This window comes from Chrysoperla carnea, chromosome 4 (assembly GCF_905475395.1).
Source record: "Chrysoperla carnea chromosome 4, inChrCarn1.1, whole genome shotgun sequence".
Classification (NCBI taxonomy): Eukaryota; Metazoa; Arthropoda; class Insecta; order Neuroptera; family Chrysopidae; genus Chrysoperla; species Chrysoperla carnea.
This window is the reverse complement of record NC_058340.1, coordinates 19082785-19106761: the sequence shown is the minus strand read 5'-3', so window position 1 is coordinate 19106761 and position 23977 is coordinate 19082785. Positions and strand designations below refer to the sequence as shown.

General features: G+C 30.4%; 1 protein-coding gene across 1 annotated transcript in view; it reads right to left on the bottom strand.

The window, feature by feature from the left end:
* The window catches only part of LOC123297922, a 67790-nt gene extending 45959 nt beyond the window's left edge, over positions 1-21831 (bottom strand). Inside the window, exons 1-2 of the mRNA XM_044879754.1 lie at positions 21548-21831; positions 17426-21322 (exon numbers count right to left, since the gene is read on the bottom strand). Of these exons, the coding sequence (XP_044735689.1) occupies positions 17426-21316 (3891 nt within the window). The 5' untranslated portion in view covers positions 21317-21322; positions 21548-21831. The remainder of the gene's footprint in view (positions 1-17425; positions 21323-21547) is intronic.
* Positions 21832-23977: the final 2146 nt, after the last annotated feature.

The following is a 23977-nucleotide window of genomic DNA, read 5'->3' as shown; positions in this document are numbered from 1 at the left end:
CGGTTCTCCCAGATGAAAGTTATGAGGTAACACAAATTTAAAAAAAAAAAAAAAAAAAACAGTCGAATTGATAACCTCCTCTTTTGTCGGTTGAAGCCGGTTCAAAATAATTAATAGGTGTATATTTACCAAGGAAAAAGGGTTAAAGCTGAGCAGTGGGGGGATCAATGGTAAATAAAGCATAAAAAAATATCGAGTCAAACTAAGATTATTTGAGAGAGCACCTTGATTCTAAATATGAATTATTCATAGCTATATTTTCCAACATACATTATTCTCAGCGTTTCAATTAATTTTCACCGTAATTTAAAAAAATTTCAGGCGTCGTTAATTTTATGTAGAACTGTAAATGAAGTGTTTGAACGCATAAACAAACAGTATCGTAAAATTAAATTTTTCGGAATTAAAATACACATAAAATATTTTTTTATTATTAATACCTGGAAATTTATTATTACATTTTGCAATTTGTATTTTGTATGAAATAGCCATAACGAACCACGAACAAAATATAATTCAATGTAAAATATGGTAGAGTGTAGTTCAAGTGATTAATATTTACATTTCTAAACTCTGTATTTACAATTTGTTAAAGTCATAATGTAAGCAAGCCATTTTTAGCACGGCGTGTTCCCAGCACTCTTGCTTGTCGAGGCTTTAAATATTGAACAATTATCGGTAAAAACGAGTGATCCATGTTGCAAAGTGTGTGATTCATCATTTACTTAGAATCACCTAGGCGATTTAATTGAAGGTGCTATGTGCATAATATAGTCCTGACAGTTCACCTGAAGGGAAAGTATTATGTAAGACTGTAATTGAATTACAAAAACCTTACAAGTATCTCTTTAAAACATCCTCCATGCCGAAATTTTTCGAGTGTAATGTGCCACCAGGAATCGGGTTGAAAAAGAAGCTCCTGTATATAAAAGGATGTTTAAGCACCAATTGCGTCAATTTTGCGCGGTACATGTGAGTGCAGGTGAGAATTTGAATGTCCCATTCCGGTGGATACTAACTCTTCTTAAATATTTGAAGCAATTTACATAAATGTCGTACATAAACAAATAACGAAGGGCTTCGGAAGTTGCGAGAAATCCAAAATATTTTATAACTAATCGTTTTTAATATTTATTACCTCTTTTGTCCTAATCCGTATAATGTTTTTAAACGCGTTTATTACTAAATTTTATTAATTTATTACGATTAATCAAACCTACAATCAAATGCTATGAACCTTTTAGTGAACGGTTCACATGAATCAAGGTACATTGTAACAACATCTTACCCTACATACAAAATTATATTGCGGATATTTAGTACAGTTTTTTACTAATTAAATGTTATTAAAAATGTGATTGGAATTTACACAATTATTTATGGAATTTATACCAAAAAGTATTAAAATTATTTTATTGAACTATAAATTTAATACGTTTAACTGTATTTATATCTACCTATAGACCTCTCGTCAATCCTAATCTGTGTCTAAACGATAATTATAGTTAATACTTAAAACATTTTTATTTTTTGCGTTGAAAATAGCTGCTTAATAATAGATTTTCCGAAATGGTGTAATTTAAAAAGAGCCAACAATTGATTTTTTAATCTGGTAGGTAATACCAACAAAAGCTATAATGCATTAATTCTCACAGGGGGTGGAGAGTTTCATACTAGAGGGTTTTAAATTTCACCTCATTTAAATGAAGCGGCTTTTTTATGATTTATATCATATTCCGAAGGATAAAAAACAATCTTTGCCTCATTATAACTCAAATGAAAAAAATATTTAAATTGAATACCAAAAATTATTTTACCATTTTCTTTCCAAAAATACAAGTGATATCCTGTACCCACATACAAATATAATTTTGTATTTGAGCCGAGAAATAATCTGCTTGTATCTATCTTGCATCTGTCTATATGGGCTACCTTTTATTATAACAAAGATACATACTAACATAAGTATAAAAGAGGTATATCGGGTGTCAAAAAGATGGATAGTCCAAAGAATTTCCTTATTTTTTGGAAAATATTATATAACAGTTTCAAAGATCAAAAATCTTCTTAATGAGCATATAGAGCAAGTGTGCTCATGAAATGGCCCTGAACAACCCTATAAAGGTGAACTTCACAATTTAAAATACAAAACCACAATTATTTGATTGCCAATTAATTAAATGGAAGCACGTTTTTCCTTAAAAGAAAAATTATTATGATTTTTTGAATTTATTATTATGATTTTTTGGAATTATCGGACTCCAATGTCAAGGTTAAGATTAAGGTCACCGTTATATACCTCGTTGAAAATCAAATAAGCATAACCTGCAATTTTTCAAAATTGGCTCACCTAAAAAATAGTCCATATATAATAATATTCATTTAGATTAACTTTTCGACATACAAAAAAAATATGTTTTTTACATCAATCTTTTTGAAATAGTGCCTACCATGATCATCTCAAGGTTACACAAAATTTGCACTGAATTGATTTTAGCTTAACATGTATTTTTGAAATGTTCTTAGACCGTCTTGTTACTTTTGTGACACAGTGTATAGATTTAACGTATGTAGTATTTACTTAAAATGGTTTATTATGAGCTCTGAAGCGTTAATTTTAAATATAAATTAGGCTACATGTGTAATCAATTTAATTACCGTAAATGATTATAATAATAATAATGATAATAAAGTTGTAAATAATTTACTAAACATCTTTATATTTTGTTCATATCATTATCATAATCTAATCAATTTACTTACATTAACACTTTTATGAGTTCATCTTCATGCTCTTTTCATATATTTTGTAACTGCACCAGAAATGGGTTGATTCAGAACGATCGTAAAATTATTATCTTTAGTATTTCTAAAACAACTTCAAATATTAGGGATTGTTTTCTTCAAATATTACGGGATTATATGTAAAGGTCAATTATATTTTCAACCTTAATTTTTATTTAAGGCAGTGCAATTAATTTTTATTTAAGGCAGACAGGAAAAATGTAACCAGATATCTTCAAAAATGTTTTTATTTTCGGAGTTATACTGCACATTTCGGAGTCATTTAGGTTTTTCACATGTTTTGATTATTAATTTCTATCAATTGTACGCTGGCAGTTCACCAATAATTTCTACAGATAAAATCGCAAGCCCGATAAGATGATGGCTTGCAGTCTATAGCTGCAGAAAGGTTTTTGTGGGTATCACTATGTCAGTATCGGTGTGAACGCCATTGTTATTTCACCATTGAAGGAATAGTAACATTAGCAATAGTTATACTGAACGCGTCAATGCAATATGGGCGTTAGGTCGATACTGGTTGGCGATACTAATAATACTTCTGGTTGATAGTTATATTCGATACTGTAATATTACTTATGCTAACATAGATACTATAGTATCTGTCTTTATACCATACCAGCATTGTAGTAAACGCCTTACATTTCTAACCGTACGTGACATATTGCCAAACATGTAGCTCCAAAAGGTTGTGATCTATCCTCTTTACTTTTTAAACCTGGAAAAATTATCGATTCTGGAAATTGATAAACACTTTCAATCAAAATTATTTCGAAATGGATACGCGTAAATTACGAAAGTAGGAGCCAAAAAATGATTGTAGGCGACCATTTTTAAAGGCGAGCCATTTTGTGAAGAATATGGATGGATACTTGAAGATTCTAGTTTAAACTAAAAGCATTTCTTTTATTAATTTTAATAAAATTTAAAATATTTCAATCATAAGTATGTTGTATACGGTGATACGGTTTAAAAATGTAAACGTTTTTTATTGCAAATTGTAGTAGGTTGTATGAATATGACTGCATTTTTAACGGTGGATACCTAGATTGATTCACACTTCAATGTATCTATTACTCAGTGTACTACAACAGGACAAAAAACAAACGAAATCCAAAATGGATGTTTCTTTTGGTTGTACTTTATACACTTTTTACACTCGGAGTAATTAGAAAAGAGACAGTGTTAAAATACACTAAATAGCACTACGCGAGTCACATCGAATGTAAAAAGTGTAGGACGTGTTGTGCAAAAAGAACATTGTTATACATCACAGAATAAAACTTAATTATATGCACTGGCTGTCATCAACTAAACTACAGTCCAGACAACAAAACTTTAATTATATGCGAGACCAAACAATTTTTATTTAGTTATCGTCTAACTCACAAGGAAATAAATTATCCTTGAATATAAAAGAATGCTTTTGAAATGAGGTTTTTTCTTCTTTATATTCGTATATAAAGAAATTACTCCATGAATGTATGTGTAAAATATTTTCGTAAGAAAAGGATAAAACTGAAGTTTCATTTCACAAATCAATGATTTTGACGATATAATTATGTAGTTGAAGAATAATCATCATATATTTTTATGTTACGTATTATATAGGTGCGAACTTGTACCATATAATAAATATATTCATAAAACCGAAAATTTATTATTTATTTTGATAAGTTATATTAACTTATGTTTATTTTATATACCACAATGCCTTTGTTATGTATACAGTGTCTCAGAACTCGCGTAAAGGACCAATACAGGGTAAAAAATTAAAAGTAGGAAAAAATTTTTGCTTAGTTTCGTCCGTATAGGAGATTACATTTTCTTTAGTCATATTAGCCTCCATAGATAAATGATGTGTTTTATTAACTTTTCAGATTCTGTTTATTCAGTTTTTTTATTACCATTAAGAAACGGCTCAAGTAATTCTGCTGAAAAGTCTTTCAGTTCTAAAATACGCGTTTACGCGTCGAATAAGCCCAATAACGTGTTAATCTCATAACTGGTTCGCGAGATAATCGAGGCGAAATGATCCGAACGAGCATACGCACACACACACACACACACACACACACACACACAGACATCACTTTGAAAAGGTTTGATTAGGATATTGCGGCCTTGAAGCTGCGGAAATATGTAAAACTGGGGATTTTCAAAATCGGCCTCACTACATTAACTTCCTCTGAGAAGTTAAAAATGAAAGTCGTCTATTTATATTTAGTGCGGTGTCTTCGATGGGTTGTAAGTAGACAAATTGTTTGACGGATCCATTAAAATCGGCCCACGGGCTTAAGGTTCCGTAGGCTGGAGCCTTACAAAAGACCAAACATGCATACATAGGCTTAAAATGAAAGTCGCATGACTATGTTAAGTAGGGTACTATTGAATACGTATTTGAAATACCAATTAAAAAATTATAAGATAAAAAAATTGGATGTGAAAATTAAAATATCGACTGTGTTTTAAATAAAATTTAAAAAGAAAAAACAAGTTCAGTAGTTTAAAAAGTGACTTTAACAGTTGGGATTCATTAAAAATCTAGACATTTGCAAATATTCCTAATAATAAGTGCCAACTGGTAAGTAAAGTTACTATGTAAATTACCGAACTTTGCAATTTCTTTTCGTTTTTTACTTTTTTCAGTTTTTATTTAAGGCAATAGGTTTTTTAATTTTTTAATGATATATATACATATAATAATCACAAGTAGTTATATTAATAAATGTACAAGCAGATGTAGGATATAAAAGTGTCCGTCTCCATAGGTCATCTGTCATGTCTTCGGTGAAAAAAAAGTTCTTACTATTGGGGAGGCGAAAGATTGATTTTTTGCTTTAAATTACTGTAAATTATAACCCTGACAAAAATTGTTGCTAAATAGGAATAATATTTCCAAATTTATGATACACTTTATAAATTTCAAAAATTAAAATATAGAGAGAAAAAAATTCACATTCGTATTACAATAAAAATTACATCGTCATGAATTTGTAATTTACTTTTTATAAAAGTTAAATATTGATTATGAATATAAAAATGATTGACGCTTAATATACACACACACAAATACATAGAAAGTTGTTGTTTAAATAAAAACTAATACAAGTAAATATATAAAATTATACAGGGTAGAATGAGATACCAAAACAAAAAATGTATATTTACTTATGTCGATACATCATCAATCATTTTCACATCCTATTTAATACATAAATATAGCCAGTGATTTTAGTATCTAATTTTTATTGTTCCTTTTTTGAATTACAATAATAATTTTTAACCTCTATGTATCGAAACACATGAAAAATAAAGGACAGTTTTCTACCTAAATAAGCCAATGAAAACGCATATCGAAATATAGCCACGTAATCGAGGAAATTATAACATTTAATTTAAACAATAACCTAATAATATATAAATTACTTATTTGCAAAAGTGAAAACATATTCAATTATTTAAAATCATGAAACTGACCTGTTCCAAAATGATCGTTAACCGGTTCCTAAAGGTATCTTTTTTTAATCATAGGTACAAATAAGCAGAAATTGTTCATTTGCAGCACAGTATTTACTGGCTATTAAAAAGTTATAAAATAAAATCGCTCTAAACGGTAAAAGGAGTTTTCACTTCAAAAAAATCGTTCTGTAAAAATGAGTAGTAATATATTAACGCAATTGATCTCAGGAAATTCGCGAAGACTTCGTAACTCTTGTGGGGCAAATTTTTATTAGTTTTAGAACGAAAGCTTATACTAGATGCGTTCGTCATTATTATTCAAATATTTATATAGGAGTCATGTGAGTATTTCAAGGCAGATATATTTTTATTACTATTTTTGGGGAATTTTTTTCAATTTTCAATGATATGGTGGTAATACATACCAACAATATTTTTGTGGGTTATAACAATGCATTTCATAGATAATTGATTTTAATTGAACCATGATGCATTTAATAGTATTAATTATAAGATTTTAATATATCCATAGCGTCCACACCCTAAAAGTTAACAGACCGTTCGTTTGTCGTTGTTCTTGGCGACAATTGTGGGAATTTCTATTAAATGTCTATTCATTTAAATATGGTGTGTAACTTATGGTTTCCTATTCACGCGCTATTGTATCACAATTTTTATGTCAAATAATTATGACAGTTTATGATTATTTATCTATATAATAAATATAAAAATCAACTCACTATATATATTTATACTCTTTGTCCCTTTGCTTGGCTGATTTGTGGTATAAAATGTTTTATTGTGATTTTGATAAACTATTCATATACATCAATCACAAACGCACAGTGCATAAATGTCGTTCACTCTTTGAGTGTTGCAATAAAAACGTTTTTATTGAACCATTCAAATAAAATATCCCTTTTTATTTTTTATTCATTGAAAAAAAAAAACAAATTTTTGGTTCGGAATTAGGTAAAACTCAGTTTATAACATAATTTTACGAACAAACAAAAAATACAGATATTGAATTATTTTATGATTTGAAGCGATATTTCGCTAACTACACGGAATTTTGAAATTTAAATTTTCAACATATTTTACGTTTCATGTTAAGGACAAGACATTAACAGCAATTTGTAATCTGAGGTAGTACGTAGTCAGTGTTTTCGTCGTCGATATCACGCAAACAAAAAACATAACATTCAATTGAGTTTTTCCGAGTCGATCTAGTTTTTAGTTGCACCAGAACCTAGCTACGGCATGTTTAGCTAACATTCACCTTTATGCGAAATATCGATATCAGGACTCCACTATCTTCAAAACTTTTAGAGGTAGGTTAAATTTGACCAAAAATTTGAAAAGTATGACTCAAATGTAGTATAATTCCATACTTAGTTTATTAAAATTAAATATAATTTCGATGTGATAGAGCTAAATTCAAATTTCTTGGATTTTTTTTGACGTCATAAAGTTAAAAAAATCACGTTTTTCATAATACACCCAGATTTGAAACCCATTAATTTTGAATTATAATTTAATAAGATGTGGTCGGCAGCTGTTTCATATTTAAATTCGCAAAAAAATATATAATGTGTAGGAATGATGATGTAAAGATGCCAGGAAATCATCCGGAAAATGACGCGCGAAAAAATGTTGACAAATTTTTTTATCATAGCAAATATAAATAAGTCGCCTATTAGCTCAGTTGGTTAAGGCGAACCAATTCCGTCCGCAGTATGCTTAGGGTAGCGGGTTCGGATTCCGCCGTCACAACAAAATTAATTTAATTAATAGTTGTAATGGGCTGGTGTAGTGCATGGTATATGCATGAAGGAGGTGCGTTCAGCCTCTAAAATTGAGGAGCTGATAAATGAAATTATCAGCGGAAAGGTAGTAAACCATGGTATCACAATGGGCTCTATAGCCTAAGTGTGCCCTTCGTGGGCAGCCAATATAACCTAGCCTAACCTAAATATTAATAAAAGCAGTTTTAATTTTTTTTAAAACCAAGTTTAAATTGAAAAGGAAAAAAATCAGCTAAAAAGATTAAGCAACCAATTTACAACAATTATTTCGCAGATATTCATCTGCGAACCCTAATGTAACTTCAAAAAAAGAACTAAGACTATACTGATTGAGCTTCTAAATTTTTTTGAAGTCCTCATAGTATTGAAGTACTAACTGCTATTATCATCAAAAATTAAGAAAAAGCCTAAAAAAATTAGCTAAATGTATTAAAATTATTTAAATGTGTGTTTACTTACCAAAAAGAAACCCATCAGAGGATAATTGCTGATACACGTTTGATATTTTTAACATTATTAAAATAATATTCAATATTTACTCACCTAAAACAAACAAAAAATAATGTATCAAGCACATCAATAAATGTATCAAAAAATAATGTATCAAACGAAATTGCATAAAAATTGACAGTACAACAAAATATGAATTAAAATATAAAGTAAACCATTTAAATATTAAATTACAGATTTATAATATACTAGCGGCCCCGACGGACGTTGTCCCGTAAAAACGTAACTCCAATTCATGAATACCTATACTACGTTTAGCCTGTCCGCTAAACCCATACCGCTAAACCCCAATTTAACTCCTATTTATTGGAGTGGCCTGACCTTCGACCTTTGGCCTGACCTTTGATAGTAGAGCTCGCTGCGCTCGCATATGGCTCTAATAAATGCCTATTGACAATACCTGAATACTATTAAAAATACATAGTACACATAGTATACATAATGTGATATGATTTATATGCGCTCCCACCATTTAATGAAATTTCATTTTTTTGGTACGGAGCCCTCAAAAACAGTTGTACTGGACCAAATTGTAAATCTAAACCATTCTCGAATCTCCACGAACACACACAAAAAATTTCATCAAAATCGGTCCAGCCGTCTAGGAGGAGTTCAATTACATACACACGCACACAAGAAATATATATATTAAGATATTAAAAAAAAATCATGTAATCAAGGTACCATTGGCACAAGGAAATAATATATCGAATTTCATTAAAAACAAACAAGAAACAAATCCAATAAATTAATCATTACGAATATAGCAAAACACAATCGATAAACTTAATTTATTGTAAATTTTTAACTCCCATGTTATTTTATAATTTGAAATAATAGAAAAGAAGAAAACAATTGATTTTTCAGCAATTCTTATGATAAACATACTGTTATAATCGGTTGTTGAAACTGTACTTCGGTTATGTTTTTCGGTTTCGGTTATTGAAACAGATTTTTGAAACAGTATTTCAAAAATAAACTCAGTCAATTGTTTGTTTTCACTTCTTTTAACAGATTTTTAAAGCATGGCCAGCGATTGAAGTTTTTTTAAACCACCGAACCATAAAAAGTGGTGTTATAAGTTTGACCGTTATGTGTGTGTATCTATATGTCTGTCTGTGGCATCGTAACGCCCAAACGGTTGAACCTATTTTGATATTTTTTGCTTTATTTGAAAGGTAATTTAATGGATAGTGTTCTTAGCTTTGTTTCAAGTTCGAGTTTATGGTTCCGTACTCGGTACCACTAACAAAGTAGGCAACAATCCTCAAAATCGACTCAGTTTGAAGAAGGGTCTAAGGAAAAACGAGATATTTATTCTTTTGTTGAAGTTATTTTTTGATTGGCTAACTTCAAATCGAGATATCTAGATGTATTGATTCAAATAGTCCACCCCTGTATGTACAGACGAACATACATACATTCTTATATATTATATTCGTACACATGCATGATAACTAATATACTACCGTTATTACAGAAGTTATATGAGTATTTCAAAATCATGTTTTTCATCTCCTTTTATACTAAAAGACTTGAAGTGTGAGATTCATAGCAGCGCAAAGAGGGGAAGAGAAATGCTTATCAAAAAAAATTTATTTATTTTATTCTTTATTTGTTATTTCATATCTTGACAAACATAACACCAGAAAATATATTATGTTGTCTATGTGTTGTTATAAATGTCACCGTAAGATCGTACTTTCCGTCAAATTTTAAACTAACTAGTCAAATTACAAATTTGCCTTTATCTTTATCCAACAGAAAGGCAACACCACTCCAACCTGTGATATCTATTGACCCAAACCAACAAAACCCAACGAAATGAGATGTACCCAGGCCAACTGAGCCAAACGCAACGACTGTTGATTGAGCGCAGGTTTCAGTGGTTTTTGGTATTGCCGTATGTCCCTTTTACCAAAACTCTAGTGCTCCCGTTGGGAGCTGCAAGTAGATTTACATTTACTAAAAATATTTGATTCAGTTCACTTCTATTTAAGTCGGCTTGCATAAAAAATCCCCTTCCGGATCGCAACAGCAATAAATAAAACACTGATAGCCCGTTTACAATCTGCCGGAAATTACAATCTTAAGGAAACATATACACACTAACTCAATTACATGTGCATTACAGACACCTACAAAATTTGATCCCAACAGGGTATTATTTAAGAGCTGATACAGAAAAAAAAGGGAGAAAAACTTCCATTCCGACGATAAGAACTGATTTTTATTTATAATATTTTAATAGTTAAGAAAAACAAAATAACCATTAAAAAGTTTTCAAACTACAGACTTCTTTTTCACCGCATTGGATTTTGCGGTTAAAAATGAACCACAAAATGGTTTCACCCAATCAAATTATAGATAAAGATAAGATAATAAAATGGATTGATTGGAAATTTTTGCAAATTACATATAAATGTCATAATTTGTTTTTTGATGTTTCTCAATTCCACCATCTCTTAATTAATTAGTAGTTTCCAATTTTTTTTAAGTGTTAAGATCAACAATAATTTTTTAAACAGTTGATTCATAAGGATAATATTTTTAGGGAAAAAAAGTGTGCAACAAAATTTTGAAACCCTACTTCTTATGTTAATGTACTCAAATTAGATTATTAATATCTAAGAAATTCAATTATTTGTATTTCTAACTTTAGCTTCTGATATATTCAAAAGTGTTTTAACTTGACGATTCAACTATTTTCTAACTTAACGAAAGATGAACTTCTGTAATAATAGTTTCAATTATAAAATATATTAGAGATATAGGGAATAGGTGATTTGAATGAATTTTTTTTATCTTTTCAGATTAACAATTCTCACTTCACAAATACAAAAGTGAAATTGGTTTTTAAAAATCCTTACGAGTATATAAGAAATGAACTTAAAATTCCAACTAAACAAAGAGAAAGATACCCACTGGTGACGTTATACGGGGTATCGCCATAGAAATTACATATTAAACTTTGTTTTGTCAAAAGGAGATGGGGAACCTTTGAGTGCAATCTTTGATTGCGTATAACTTCTTCGTTTTTTAACCAATTTTTATTTCACTTTCAACTTTTGTCATGGTATCAAGTCTAGTTTAACATTTTTATGGGTATTATGGCCACATCAAGATTATCCCCTATTTAATAAGAAAAATCTAAAATAAATTGTATTATATTTTTAATCCTGTTTAAACTTACGGCAATCGATCCATTGTTAGTAAATGGAAATTTTGATATGAAAATTAACATTTCATTTTTTTCTCTTAAGTGAAAAGAGTCACTTCTTGAAAAAATCAGAAAATATCATCGCTAAGCTTATAAAAATCCGATTCCTTATTTTGAGAAAAGTTGTATCAATACAAAATATATGTATGTTGAAATTGTATTTCTCACAGAAATATATGTTTATTCAACCTAAATAAAATTCAGACAAATGGAATTCTAACAGCGTATGATCTACGATACTACTGGAAAAGCTATAATCCAATATACAAATCATAAGTTTCATCATTCACTAATAAGCTTGTATTATAACAAGTAGTACATTTTTATTTAAAGCATATGTATATTGGTGGAAGCGAGTTTCGCAATATTTCAACATTATTTATCCTGATTAAATCCTGAATGTATTTATTGAACAAATCAAGTGGCAAACAAGTAGGCAGAAAAGAAAACTTATAAATGAACAAGTGAAAACTAACACTTGACTGATGTAATTGTTGAAATACCATGTATAGACAGTGTTGATGACGCAATAGTTAAAGAAAGTAAAGAAAGATATACACTCTTAGATAGCCACACATTCATAACTGATATTCCCATATAATACATACTATAGAATTTGCATCTAATTTGGGCCCTCGTGGGAAAACAATAATGTTTACAAAAAAATTTTTCGAAAAAAGTTGTTTATATTTTTTTGCGGAACAATTTTTACATTAAAACTTTTGTTCAATCTCTAATGGTATACAAGATGGGTCCCACGGACCCAATTGACCTATGTTGCTTATTTACGAACTCGACTTCACTTTATACGTCCTAAGCACGCTTTAAAAATTATAGCTTGATATCTCTTTTCATTTTTGCGTTATCGTGTTGACAGACAGACGGACAGATGGATAGACAACCGAAAATGGACCAATTAGGTGATTTTATGAACGCCTATACAAAAATTTTGTTCGTAGCATCAATATGTTTAAGCGTTACAAACTTGGAACTAAATAATGCTATGATATATTTCATATTTACATGGTTTAATAACTTTTAATAGCTTATTTGATTGCTACAGCTGACTATGTTTGCAAAAAAAAATTAATAGAAGCCACGCATTTTTAACATACGGTTAGTAAAAACTACAATTCTCCAAATTTTTTTTACGCATATCTCAAACACGTATGAGCGTAAAAACAGTAATACTCTTATTTATATTATGTTTTTATTGCCATCCCATATAAACCATTATGGTTGGTGAAGTTAACTCAATTGATAAGAAGATTGTCGAATAATAATACAAGGGGTTAGAAAGATATACTTACTACAAACACGTTTATACAACGATATTCTCGTTGCCACAGGGTATGTGTGTATTATTATGATTTTTCATTTTCCTCTTTTCAAGATGCAGGAAGATATTTATGAAAAATAATAATAAAATAATGTATTGTGTAATGTATAGGAAATTTTCTTCTTTATTAAATGTCATAAAAGTTTTTATTTTAAATTACCAATAAACGAAGATTGTTTATAAGTATATCCGATAACAATTACGATAATATCTATGCTTGGGAATTTTAATCAGAAAGGGTAGAAAAGAAGATAATAGAATAACAAATAAAAACTTGGTTAATTGTATAAAACAGTGTCGTGCGATATCTTGGAAATTGCTTTTTTTTTTATTGGACTATAAATACATACCTATACTGTTAAAACAAGAGACAAAATTTTTCTTGTTGTTCAATTATCATCTTAATACAGTATACGAAAAACTTAATATCAATTAATTTTATGATTACGACACAATAAAAAATTTCCTGTGCCAATAGAAAGAAAATTCAACAGTTTCCAGAGTTTTCACATATAAAAGCTGGTTAAGGCTCGTAATTGCAAAACCATGTATTAAGTACTTATTAAAAGTATGGTAATAAAATAAATTTATATTTATACGCACAGAAGATTATTGGAAAATCATTTTCTCTTGCGACAAGCGGTTCTTTTAAATAGAACTTTGATAAGAGGCTTAAAAGTCCGCAGGCAAGCTTAATAATCATATTAATGTTCTCAAGTAGTCATAGTGTCCGACAAATTTCCTTCTGTGTTTTTTTAGACCGATAGCTTAAATGTAACGTTATCATGCTTATTTGAAAACGAATCTCTTTCGAAATATGTCCTCGAAAGAAATTTTGGTAGACTCGCCACAAAGGAGCCACTCACGAAGTTACAAGTACGTATTGATCATTTAACAAAAAGGATGCTGTGCCTCTAACAATAAACTGAGTTTCAGCAGGCATTGAATGGATAGAATATTAGAAGATGGAAAGAAAGAAAAACCATAGTAGCATACAACAACACTGTTCAAATGTGAAAAAGAACTGCTTATTAAACAACCTGCCATATTGATTGCTTGGCGTCATTACTGATTTTTCCAATACGACGCCTGTCTGGTATAGACTTTAGAATGATCGAAATTTGTACTGCAAATTTAAAATAAATTGACCATTGCCCTCAAACCCGTATTTATTTGCATACAATTGAAAAGTCCTTGATATCTTACCAACGAATTCATAAATAATAAATTCACAACACTTTATTCTTTGAAAAAAAAAAAGTTTTAAGATTTCCTTTCGCTAAACAAGATTGATTTATGTATATACAAATTCATTCAATATTTATTTAAAAAAATAAAACAAGCCAAAGTGTAAAGGACTATTAGAGGTGTGACCAGTATTTAACGAATAATTCACTAATTTCGAAACATTGCATGTGATAATAAATATTCTTCATAATACTGCAACTATACATTACCACACAAAATATTTCAAATCTAGTTTCTATAAATTTATAGAACTAAATATCCTACTATCCTAGCTAATAATAAATATTACTAAACTAGCTGTGAATAGCCCGCTTTGCTGGGTAACATCCCCACTTTCACAACTTTGAGTTTTTAAAACACATTCTATTCAACCCCTATTTCAACCATTAACTCTACTATATTATGTATGTGTTACACATAAACCTCTCTCTTGACTCATTCTATCTATTACAAAAAACGCATCAAAATCCGTTGCGTAGTTTTAGAGATCTAAGCATTCAGAGGGATTAGGGACAGACAGACGGAAACGACTTTGTTTTATATTATGTATTGGAGTAATTATCTAGACCATTGTGTCTCATAAATATTTCCATTTCAATAATAGTAAGTAATCGAGAAAATTTACAGATCTGTGTTTTCCTGATTTCATCATATCCTTTTCTGCGATTCGTGAACATCAATATTTGTTAACCTTTATGCCTTCTAAATCGATTTAACCACATTTATTTGTATATTTTAAAAATAAACCTACCAGACATAATCACAGATCACGGAGCAATTCGAAGCTAAAAAAATCAAGTAAAGAATTTTGATTTAGGATGTTGGGATAAATTAAAGAATTTTCTATCAAGAAATTTTAAAAAGAAACATAAAAATCGTTATAAATTTTTATGTCTTTGATGTGTCATAATAAGTATTCAAGTATAATTTATTTATACAATGTTTATAATTTAATTTATGGTTGATTATGCATGGTTGCATATTTGCTGTTCAGAGTTTCATATTCTCAGACAAAAAAGGCTTTAAATCAACACAAATGTAAATTATTAAGAGAATTATAATCAAGTAATGAGATTACGGTATATTATATTGTAGATCTGCTTAAGTATGTAGCTGGGTTTGAAGTACTTTCTGTTTTTGATTCATTGATTTTGAAATATTAGATTTGTTCATTTTATTATTAAGTATTAACAATTTTTAATTTATAAGCCAAACGATTAGACGGGAGATAATGAGATTGTTATTATATTTATTTATTTACTAGCTCAATTATGAATGACGAATGAAATATAATAACAAGTAAAATTAACAACTAACAATTAGTTCTAAGTGTTTATAACAGAGAAGTTGCATGTCTTTGAGTTTTGAAGAAAATTACTTAAAAAAAATTAGCTGAGTGATAAATGGTTTGTTTAATTAAACATAATTTTACATAGACATAAACTGAAAAATGTATGCGTGATTTCGATTGGGTCACAGCCTTCACGGGTGTAAATACGTCACTACCGCTTTTTTAATCAAAAACATAACTGTTTTTATTAATAATTAACAACAAAATAGAATTAATAATTTAAATAAAAAAACTTAAATAAATGAATGACTTCAAAAGTAGGCATATTTAACATTGATTTTATGGTAAAACGGTGGATGGGTGATATGTTTTCATAAAACAATTAGGTGAAAATTAAAAAATAAACTATTTAAAGTAAAGTTAAAACTTTAATAAATTATTGAAAACAAAAAAAACCATGCCCGACTAATTAAAGATGTATGAGCGCGATAATGGAGGCACCAATTTAAAAAAATATTTATTTTCAATTTTGATGGTGAATTATGTTAAAACTTAGACAATATTAGACGAAAAGTAAACGTAAAATTTTTTATATTTAGAGTGATTTTCAAAATATCGAAAATTGAAAATTTTGTTTAATTATTTAGCTTTTAAAATTTACGATACTTTTGTTATTTTGATAAAAATATCGAAAAATTTAATGCTTATTTTTCGGCTACATTCATGAAGTTATAACAAAATTCACCATCAAAGATGCAAATGAGGTACAAATAATTTCAACTTTAAATGTAAAATTAACTTGGTGCTCGTACTACCTTAATTAGCAGACAAACATGATAAAACTCAAAGAAATATTAATCGTTGTCTCATAACGGAATACCTAATAGTGCACAGAAATTTTAAAAGAACAAGAGATTTGAACATCATTCTTTATTAGTACACACTTCATCTTTTTAATAATCAATCAAAATTATGACCCATATTATGAACTATAAAACATCAACTTATCACCAAGGCTATTAATTTTCTTCTTGACACAATTCGTGTTTTGATATAAAAATGAGAATGATTATTTATTTATATGATTGCATAATGTCATTAATATATGAAGGCATTGTAACTTTATTGTAACACTAGCTTAAAAACCCGGCTTCGCCCGGGAGTTGATATGAGATGACGTGGTAGAGTCGAAATAAAAAAATAAACTATGACGTAAAAAGTAAAAAAAAAGTTTATTGAAAACGTTTTCTCATTATTTACAATACTTGTTTATAAACAACATTTTTCATTTTATTGTCCGGAGTATATATACATAAATTTTTTGGATTTCCTACTCTTGAGCAAGCTACATATAGCTGACCGTGAGAGAAGCAGGATTCTTTGAGGTTAATGCCACAATATTTTAAAGTTTGTCCTTGCGCTTTGTTAATTGTAAAACTAAAGGCTAATTTTATTGGAAACTGCAGTCTTTTAAATTGAAATGGCAATTCCGAAGAGATCAGAGGTATTCTAGGTATAAATACTGTCTGTCCTTTGGTCTTTCCAGAAATAAGTTCAGCTTCAATGATATTATTCGATAGCTGTTTTACGATCATTCTAGTTCCATTACATAATTTTGGGGAGTTGAGATTTCTGAGTAGTATGATTGGAGTTCCAATTTTCAGACGAAGGCAGTGTAATGGCATTCCTGGTACTTGTAAAGAGTTTAGAAATTCAGTGGGGAAGTTGACACTTTCTTCAATGGATACCATCGTGTCGATCGATTTATATATTTTCTCTTCACCAGGTATTTTCTTTAGAATATTAAAATTGATATCGTCAACAATATTATTTTTAGTGGCCAAAATTGCTCTTTGAAATAACCACTCTGCATTAGTATAATTCTGAATAATATTTGGATAAATTTTGTCGATTAGTTCGTCTTCAGTAGTGGCTATATTACAGAAATCACTATTAAGTTCAATGAGGCCGGTCGTTTGGTCAGTAGGATATGTACCTTCGCCGATTTGTAAAAGTATTTTAGCAAATTGTGCTGTTGTTTCATCTCTTGATAATTCAACTCTCATGTTTTTTGTTAATTGCAGTATTTGTACTTGTGGCCAGAGATGTGATTTTTTCAAGCATGCATTGATCTCGTCTGCTGATGTTGACTTGGGAATAACTGGAAGTGTTTGTCGAAAATCTCCTGAGAGTATGAGTAGAGCTCCTCCCATTATTTCAGAGTTTTTTCGCAATTCTTGTAATGTTCTGTCCATGGCTTCTATAAATTTTTTATGGGCCATGGTGCATTCATCCCAGATGATAATTTTAGCTTGTTTTAAAATTTGACCACGTCCAGATTGTCCTGAAATTTTACATACCGGGAATTGTTGTTCGGCTATATTCAATGGTAGTTGTAAGGCAGAATGGGCAGTTCGTCCTCCTTCCATAAGTGTGGCTGCAATGCCAGATGATGCTAGTGCCAGTGCGATGAGTTTTTTAGCACGTATTTCCGCCAGTATTAGATTTATGAGAAACGTTTTACCAGTGCCTCCTGGTGCGTCCAAGTAAATAATTCCACCAATGTTGTTATTTATCCGGCTCATTATAACGTCGTAAACTTTTTTTTGATTGTCATTGAGAAGTGGTTTGTTGTGAGCAATGTATTCAAGTAGTTCATTGATGTTGTAACTTTTTTCCTTCATAATTTCGTAGTTTAGCACACTAAAAGCATTTCTTTGTGGTGCTGGCATTCCAAGTTCTACTAAGGCCTGATTATTTATTGCTAAACATTTATCTTCTAAGCGAATGAGTGTTTCATTGAAGATCTCGTCATTGAATTCTATAGTCAGTTCAGGATTAGCTTGTTGGACTTGGTACAATATATCATCACTCATACTCCTTTTGAAAGAGTCCCATAGCTGTTTTGGGTTTGATGGGTTACATGTTGTTAATATTATAGCGAATAACTCTCGAATTTGTTCAGCTGAAGCTGTGAGTGTGGCTTCTTGTAGTGTTAATTCCCAGTGGTTGTCGTTTTCCAATAATCCTAAGCGTTGACATGCTTCTCTGTAAGTCTGGCATAGGTAGCCATTAACGGTCCTGAGATCTGTAAAACTTGTTGGTCCCCGTATTTCGTGTAACAACATCCGGAGATAAAAACATTCGGCATTGTTTGGATGTACAGTGAATACTCGACCTATTGCGTTAGTTTTTATGATTTCTGGATGACCCTCCTCTGGCATTCCTTGTTTCCGACGTTGAAAAATTTTCCTTGTTTTGTCCCACGTATAATAAATAGGGACGTCGACATACAATAACTTTCTGGCGAATGGATCTGTTTGACACAGTTGGAAGAAAGCTGTTAATGTTGTGTTCTGAGGTGGTTCGCTTGCAATTTTTCTAGCCGAGTCTTTTGTGAAGTAAACTCTCTGTCCATTCTCCAAATGTACTGCTAGATGTTGCACAGCTGGTTCGCGTTCATGTATGGGAAAACTAAAAATCCTCCACGCTGCTTCGTTACTGTTGATGTATCTTCCCATTTGGTACATGAGGATCTCATCATTTCTGTTATTTTGTTCGCTATTTTGGACTATTTGAAATACTGCCATATCACTACCTTTGTTTACGTACTTACATATATATTTAATAGATTTTACTGAATTGCAGTATTCAACGTTTATATGTGCTTGGAACATTTTGGAAAGTAGTGGATTATACGGTACTACCCATTGATTATCTATTTCCAGTTCGTCTCTGCCTTGTATTCGTATTTTTGCTGTGAAGCCACCGTTTTTCGGTGATCGTCTTCTATATTTGGGATAGCCGTCATCTTCAGTTTTGGTATCGTCCAAGTACGGTTTTGGATATTTTTTCGTACATTTTCCATCACTCATGCATGGCGCATTGAAATTTAATGATCCACATGGTCCGTGAATCATGTTTTTCACTACTATGTTGTAAAGCTCCGGATCTTTTTGTGGATCAGGAAATTCAGCTCGGATGATTTTGTCGATATCCGTGGGATAAATTTTATCGTGTAGCCATATGAGATTGTGTGAGTGAGGTAATCCTCGTTTTTGCCACTCAATTGTATTCATCCATGAAATAACAGTTCCAAAGATGTGATATTTTGTGATGACTTCAATAAATCGTATTTGTTTTTGTCGAAAAACTCGGGCTATTATATCGTGTCGATCTATGGAGGTTTGTCCGTATTTTAGTTGTTCTTTGATCTCTGGCCATGATGAATTGCATGTAAATGTTATAAAGAGATCAGGTCGTCCATATTTTCTTACGTAGGTCATGGCATCTTGTGTATATTCGTGCATATGTCTTGGACTTCCTATGTATGATGAGGGTAAGATTACCATTGTTCCAATATCGTCAATATTGCCGTCATTCATGATCGCGTCTCGAAGGTGGATGTATTCTTCTGTGCGTAGTTTTTTCTGATTCAATCTTATGTAAAGCATCCGTTCTGCTTCTATTTTTGCGTACATATCTACCAGAAATTGTTGGAATAAACGGCGAGTGTTGAGTATGTGATTATATGTTTCATTGTCTCTGATCATTAAGCGGTAAGCATAGAACTCCTTAGAAGTGACTTTTTTGTTTGTTTCTATGCCTGTTTCAGGATGAATTTGTTTTATATTGAAATGGTATCCGTCCTCTCCGTGCAGAAATATTAACGGATATTGAAGAGCATCATATGAACGGTGTGTCTCTGCAATGCGTTGTAGTCCTTTTCTTCTTCGATGTACAATTATGTCACGGCTTGTATTTTCATTATCCACAACTACAATGGCGACTTCATCTACCTGAGGTGCATTAAATCTGCGTTCGTGTTCTCCACGTGGTCTTTTATCGGCTCGAATTACAATTTTATAGTCATCAGAAATCATGCGGTCTAATGTTGTTTTGAATATATAAATCAGTTGATTATACTTGTGTAAGATCCTCTGTACATCTTGGATTATTTCGCGTCTCAGTCCATTAAAATTTGTGCATCGTTGATCAATTTCTTGTTCTTCATTTCCGATGAAATATACTTGTAGAAATTTATGGTCTTCGTTAGACATTGGCAGTAACGATCCTATTTTGTGATAAATTTGCCCTTGAATTGAAAATACATATTCAAATTCATTTCTATTAGTGTTAGTCGAAGTAGCACCGAAAGAAGTCATTTGAAAGCAGGAGTTATATGATCTTATATTTTGGAGAAAGTGTTTTGATTCTAGTGTTTCCCCGAGCATGTAATGCAGAAATTCCTGCGGAGGTGCTTCAATTGGTGGTAATCGAATTTTTCCATTCATGCAACAGAGACCTGGTGTTTCTTTACTGAATTTTTTTGCATGGCAAAACTGGCAAACGTTATTCATTTTTCCAATAACAACGTATTTATGATTGTAATATTTTTTCGTCGGTTCGTAGTGGAATGCTTCCTTTGTTAGATTATCTTTTAAAATTCTCGACTCTTCAGTACTTTTATTTGCTGTTCTTTCTTCGCTTCTTGTGCTTCTCAGGTTACTCATTCTGGTCCGTTGATTCTGTAAACGTGCTTCGTGCTCTTCTTCCGTTTCATTTCTTCGAGATTCTTTTTTTTTTCGCCGTTTCGCTGCAGAACTGGCCAAATCTCCTCCTCTCTTACGTCTGGGCATTGTATTCTATAAAATATAAATTAAATAAACATTTTGTAACGGAAACGTGGGGTACGTTGAGACAAAAAAAAATATATTTAACCTTCAAGCGGTCGAGCGATATTTTGTTTACGGCCAAAAGTATATAGAAGGCATCAATTCGACGCCGCGCGACTTTTTGAAGGTTAAGAAAATTACAATTTAAAGAAAAAAAACCATTAGAATTAATTAAACACTATTAAAAATACTCACATTTGAAATTTCACGATAAAAACCCACAAATAACTTTTTTCTATTTCGTTTCAAAATCGAGAGTTAATTAAACACACTATTAAAAATACTCACACGTGATACTTCTAAATAAAGGCTCACAGATAACTTCTCTTCTTTTCGTTTTGAAATCGCTCGTTTCGCTGTTCAAATTAAACTAACTCTGGTGAGCGACACCGGGCTCTTATATATTCAGAGAGCTAGGCTCTAGAATATTCGAGAAATTTCTCTCTCACACCTTCTAGAGTATTCTAATGAAGTTCAAATATTCGATAACAGATGGCGCCACTATGGAGACTATACACTATGACTATTGGAGGTCTTGAACGAAGTTCAAATATTCGATAACAGATGGCGCCAATGCACTTAATTTCCAAGTTGAAGGGTCGGAAAGTCCCTTATATCTTTAAAAACATGCCCTTTAGATTAAAACGGGAACTTTCTTGTTCGAGGAGGGATAAAGGGCTATCACACCACATAAGTCCCTTTATCGTGTCGGGACTCCTTTTTAAGTTTTATCGGCCCGCACATTTTATCGACTTAGTTTTATTATATATATATAGATTTTACTTTAATTCTTCTGTTTGTTCTGGTAAATAAAAGACACAAATTTTTTTTTAAACTTAATTTATATAAACCAACAAATGCAAGCAAATGGTGTGTGTATTTAAGAATAATATAATTTTTAAATTTAATTTCTAAGAATGAAATCAAAAAGATTAATTCAAAAATAACTGTTCTTTATAAAATAGGATATAAAAGAATTTTAAAATAAAAATTAGAGGAATAAATTAATTTACAAAAATTTAAGTGTTTAAAAGCCATATGAAATCAAGGTTAGGTAACTAAACAACATTTTAATTAAATTTTTATATTTTTTAAGTGAAAACAAAATAATTTTATATTTATAAAATTATTAAAACTATAATTATAAAACATTCAAAAACGAATTTTAATACTTCAAAATGATAAAGATTCTAATCTTTAAAAAAAAAGTGAAAACAAACAATTGACTGAGTTAATTGTTCAAATACCATGTATAGATAGTGTTGATTGCTCTGTCACATTACGCATACATACATGTCACACATATGTAACTGATATTCCCATATAATACATACTATACAATTTACGCCTAATTTTCGCCCTCACGAGTAAACAGTGATGTTTACGAAAAAATGTTTCAAGCAAAATTTGTTTATTTTTTGATAAGGAACATTTTAACATTTAAACTTTTGTGCTATCTCTAACGGTTTACAAGATAGGTCCTACGGACCCATTGGACAAGACCCAATCGACTTATGTTGCTCATTTATGAACTCTACCTCACTTTTTACGTCCTGAATACGCTGTAAAAATTTCAACTCGATATCTTTTTTTGTTTTTGAGTTATCGTGTTGGCAGACAGACGGACAGACAACCGAAAATGGACTAATTAGGTGATTTTATAAACACCTATACAAAAATTTGGTTCATAGCATCAATATTTTTAAGCGTTACAAAATTGGGACTAAACTTAGTATACCATGCATATTACATAATATGCATGGTATAATAAAAAACTTTGTAATAAATTTTTCAAATTTGATTTTCATAAGATTTGCAAACTTGATGAATAAAACCTTGAAAAGATTCCTTCATAATTTATAACGGCAGGGACACAGTACCTACCGAGTGTTCACGACACCTCTCATGTTTTTTTTTTTTTTTTTTTTAAATTCTACTAAAACTGTTTAAATATTTACTCTGAAAAAAATACCACCATGACATGCAAATGTAAAAACAGGAAGAATAAATAAATTTAAGACCTTCTTTAATATTATGGGAACATAAGAATATGGTAACATGTTTATTAGATAGTGGGTAGTATACATATAACTAATTCATAAATTTTGAAGGGTAATTTAAATGTTTAATATAATTATGGCAGCTTATTATTATAAATATTTAATTACTTTTACGCCTAGAGCTAAGCGTGGTATTAGAAAGCCATTTCAAAACAACTGAAAATCTTAGACGCTATTGTCAGATCAGATAGATGAATAATTTTCTTATTAAAAAAAGAACTGCTGAGTGCTGACAAAAATGAAAACTTAACTGTGTTTCTAGACACTTCACAAATTTCCAACCGTACTGATGTAATTGTCAAATACTATACGCCTGGCACTAATCCTATAACCAGATGATTTAAAAAGTTTAATGTATTGTTTACAATAAAAATAAAATTCATTTAAAAAAAGGTTTCCTCATTTTATATAATTTAAAAAGAATCATCGCACCATTTATAAACAATGCGGTCACAGGAATATCATGTCACATTCTACCGAAAAATAACAAAAAATGACATATTTCTTTCAACTGATGACATTGAAATTCATATATCGAAAACTTATTGGGATATAAATGCTTTTA